Raw genomic sequence first — 4,390 nt, 5'->3', positions numbered from 1 at the left:
ATGCCCAGCTAATTTTTTGTATTTTTAGTAGAGACGGGGTTTCACCATGTTGACCAGGATGGTCTCGATCTCTTGACCTCATGATCCACCTGCCTCGGCCTCCCAAAGTGCTAGGATTATAGGCGTGAGCCACCGTGCCCGGCCTAAAGTGTTTCTTTATGCCTGAGATGAGCTAAGTTAAACCAGGATTTTTGGAACCCTAAATTATTATACAATTTTTTCTTTCTTTTTTTTTCTGAGGCAGTGTCTGGCTCTATTGTCCAAGATGGAATGCAGTGGTATAATCACAGCTCACCGTAGCCTCCAGTTCCTGGGCTCAAGTGATCCTTCCACCTCAGCCTTATCAGTAACTGGAGTTATAGCTCCGAGCCACCACACTCAGCTAATTTTTAAATATTTTGTAGAGATTAGATCTTGCTGTGTTGTCCAGGCTGGTCTCAAACTCCTGGGCTCAAGCAGTTCTCCCTCCTTGGCCTCCCAGAGTGTTAGGATTATAGGCTTGAGCCACCAGGCCCGGCCTTATATTGAGAGAAGGAACTAAAAGATCTACTTTGGAGAGCCAAGTGCAGTGTTTCATGTCTAATTCCAGCACTTTGGGAGTCTGAGGTTGACACATTACTTGAGCCCAGGAGTTTGAGACCAGTGTGGGCAACATGGGGAAACCCTGTCTCTACTATAAATAGAAGAATTAGCCAGGTGCAGTGGCCTAAGCTTGTAGTCCCAGCAACTCAGAAGACTGAGGTGGAAAGATCACCTGAGCCCAGGAGGTCAAGGCTGAGGTAAGTCATGATCATACCACGGTACTGCAGCATCTGTGACAGTGAGACCCTGTCTCAAGAAAACAAAACAAATCTACTTTAGACCAGGCACAGTGGCTCAGGCCTGTAATTCCAGCACTTTGGGAGGCTGAGACAGGCAGATCACTTGAGGCCAGGAGTTTGAGACCAGCCTGGCCAAAATGGCAAAACCCCATCTCTCCTAAAATTACAAAAATTAGCTGAGCATGGTGGTGTCACACCTGTAATTGCAGCTATTTGGGAGCACGAGGGCGTGCCCAAGAATTAGTCGAACCCAGGAAGTGGAGGTTGCAGTTGAGCCAAGATCGCCACTGCACTCCAGCCTGAGCAACAAAGCAAGACTCTGTCAAAGAAATAAAGAAAAGAAAGGAAGAAAGAAAGAAATAAACAGAAGGGAAAGAGAAAGGAGGGAGGGAGGGAAGAAGGAAAGAAGGAAGGAAGGAAGAAAGAATCTACTTTGGAAACCATCTCCATCTATTAGTAAATTTTGCTGTTTGAATAGCTTTATTGTATTTTTAGATTGTATTTTTAAATTCATTGTAGAAAAATGTTAGCCTCTTCTAATATTTTTGTTTCTTGATTTGTGTATAGGTTTCACTGTCCCACCTGTAGAAAAATGTTAGCCTCTTCTAATATTTCTGTTTCTCAATTTATGTGTAGGTTTCACTGTCCAGCCTGGAAATCGATGGAGTCTAGAGGTGGGACAGTTGTATGTCATTACAGTAGAAGTCTTTGATAGAAGCAGCACGAAGGTCTATATTTCAGATGTGAGTCAGTCTTTTGTATTTTTCTGAGCTCCTTATAGGGATGAGATACATAAGATATGCAGTGGGCCATCTTCCTGGCTAGAAAACCCAAGCCCTCTTTCTTTCTTTGATTCTAGATTTTTACCTTTGGAAAAGCAGCTTACTAATTTACTATTATCATTAATTCTGTTATTCTTTTTTTAAATTTTTTAAATTTTTGAGACGAGTTGCGCTCTGTCACCAGGCTGGAGTGCAAGTGGGGCGATCTCGGCTCGCTGCAACCTCTGACTCCCTGATTCAAGAGATTCTCTTGCCTCAGCCTCTTGGAGTAGCTGGGATTACAGGCACACACCACCATGCCCAGCTAATTTTTGTATTTTTAGTAGAGACAGGGTTTCACCATGTTGGCAAGGATGGTCTCAATTCCCTGACCTCGTGATCCACCCGCCTTGGCCTTCCAAAGTGCTGTGATTACAGGTGTGAACCACCACACCCAGCCTTTTTTTTTTTTTTTTTGTAAAGAGAATCAGTCTCTGTCACCAAAGCTGGAATTGTGGTGTGATCATAACTCACTGCAGCCTCCAACTTCTAGCTCAAGCAATCCTCCTACCTCAATGGAATTAAAGGCATAATTAACCATGCCCAGCTAGTTCTATTCTTGAGGAATGCTAAATCAGAAGTAAAAGATATAATTTGGTCAGAATTATGGAAAAGAATTGAAATGAGTACCAGTGATAACACTTTGGAGGGTGTCCTCATTCTACAACTTCACATCAGAGATGATTACCAGAGTTTTGTAGTGATGAGAGTAGTATGAAAATTAGATGTGAAATATTGTACTCAGGGTCCTTATTTTATCCTGAGAACTGTCAATTTATAATATGGTAAAAATTACACTAAAATTTGCATAAGCTTTGACTCTTGCTATTCCTAATGCTTGCCATTGATAGATCTTTCAAAAACTAGTACCATTTTAAAGTTATATCTCCCCAACTTAGAATTTCCATGAGGGAGAGCAAGAGTTTTGTTTTATCTCTTTATTCCATGAACGCATAGCTACAGTTTTATATATGCTTTGGGATTAAGATGGCTTCAGGGAAAGAACATATCTTCAGGTTTGTGTTACTGTGGGGCTGATTTTCAGAATCTCAGGATTACACACGACTTTCCTAAGGAGTACTTTGAAGAGCAACTAACTACTGTGAATGGCTCTTACCACGTAGTAAAAGCCCTGAAAGATGGTGCTGTGGTAATAAATGCATCCTTGACCTCCATCATTTACCAGGTAGGAATTAAAAAGACAGTGTTTGTATTTTAAGCACACCAAAGAAGCTTGACTGATTTGTTGATTAGCAAGCAGATAAATAACATATGCCACCTTTATCTTTCACAATAATAAAGAAATGGATAAATAGCACACTCTGTAAGTTTATACCTCTATAAATTTTCTGTTCTAATCTATGTTATTATACATAAAAATGTCTGCATTTGGCCGGGCGCAGTGGCTCACGCCTGTAATCCCAGCACTTTGGGAGGCCGAGGCGGGTGGATCACGAGGTCAAGAGATGGAGACCATCCTGGCCAACATGGTGAAACCCCATCTCTACTAAAAATACAAAAAAAATTTAGCCGGGCATGGTGGCACATGCCTGTAATCCAGGCTACTTGGGTGGCTGAGGCAGGAGAATCGCTTGAACCCAGGTGGAGGTTGCGTTGAGCCAAGATTGCGCCATTGCACTCCAGCCTGGGCAACAAGAGCAAAATTCCATCTCAAAAAAATAAAAAAGTCTGCATTTGTGGTCATTGTGTATATATTATTTGGGGTTTCAAGTTTCATTAAAAACATTTTTTTTCCTTTTTTTTTTTTGAAAGAGGGCCTCATTTTGTCAGCCAGGCTGGAGTGCAGTGGTGCAGTCATGGCTTACTGCAGCCTCAACCTCCCAGGCTCAAATAATCTTCCCACCTTAGCCTCCTGAGTAGCTGGGACTACAGGTGGATGCCACCATACCTGGCTAATTTTCGTTTAGTTTTTTTGAGACAGAGTCTTACTCTGTTACCCAGGCTGGAGTGCAGTGATGCAATCTTGGCTCACTGTAAGCTCTGCCTCCCAGGTTCAAGTGATTCTCAGGGGTCTTTCTCAGCCTCCTGAATAGCTGGGATTACAGGCACCCACCACCATGCCCAGCTAATTTTTGTATTTTTAATAGAGACGGGGTTTCACCATGTTGGCCAGGCTGATCTCAAACTCCTGACTTCAAGTGTTCCACCCACCTCAGCCTCCCAAAGTGCTGGGATTGCTGGCATGAGCCATCATTTCCAGCTTTTAAAGTTTCTTATGGTGGAGGAACTTTATGATGGATTGTTGGGTTATACCGTTCTTCTTTTTAAATATAAACATTTCTGACATATTCTATTGGTTATTTAGACCGATCCTAAGACAACGTATATTACATAATGGCTACTATACAAGGGGATGAATACCAGGAGTCAGAGATCTTTGGGGGCCATATTTTAGTCTAGTTATCATAGATAGGTGCTCCAAATTGGTTCTGGGGTCTCTGATATTAGACTTAAATGATTTAATGAACCTGTTTCCAGTGATAAAGGGAGCACTGGTATTCCATAGCATGCAATAGCAAAACAGCTGTTTAAATTATTACCTGTAGACACTGCAGTAAAGTGCACAGAGAAGGCAAAGCTTTAGGTAACCAAGTAGTTGCTGCCATAAAACATTGTAGTGAAAGTAAGGGATTTAACATGATTGATTACTGTTGCTAAATGTGCTGGATAGTGTGGGGAAAGAAAATGGTTAGATCAGGGCTTTAAATTCTCAGCACAAGATCCCCA

General features: G+C 41.9%; 1 protein-coding gene across 1 annotated transcript in view; it reads left to right on the top strand.

Moving 5' to 3' along the window:
• The window catches only part of NUP210L (nucleoporin 210 like), a 152,559-nt gene that overhangs the window by 35,180 nt on the left and 112,989 nt on the right, over positions 1–4,390 (top strand). The window contains exons 8-9 of the mRNA XM_037733088.1: positions 1,458–1,564; positions 2,688–2,828. Coding sequence (XP_037589016.1) covers positions 1,458–1,564; positions 2,688–2,828 — 248 coding nt within the window. The remainder of the gene's footprint in view (positions 1–1,457; positions 1,565–2,687; positions 2,829–4,390) is intronic.

The sequence above is a fragment of the Cebus imitator genome, unplaced genomic scaffold, assembly GCF_001604975.1.
Source record: "Cebus imitator isolate Cc_AM_T3 unplaced genomic scaffold, Cebus_imitator-1.0 Scaffold491, whole genome shotgun sequence".
NCBI classification, from domain to species: Eukaryota; Metazoa; Chordata; class Mammalia; order Primates; family Cebidae; genus Cebus; species Cebus imitator.
Note: the sequence above shows the minus strand (reverse complement) of the source record. Positions and strands in the feature narration are given on the sequence as shown.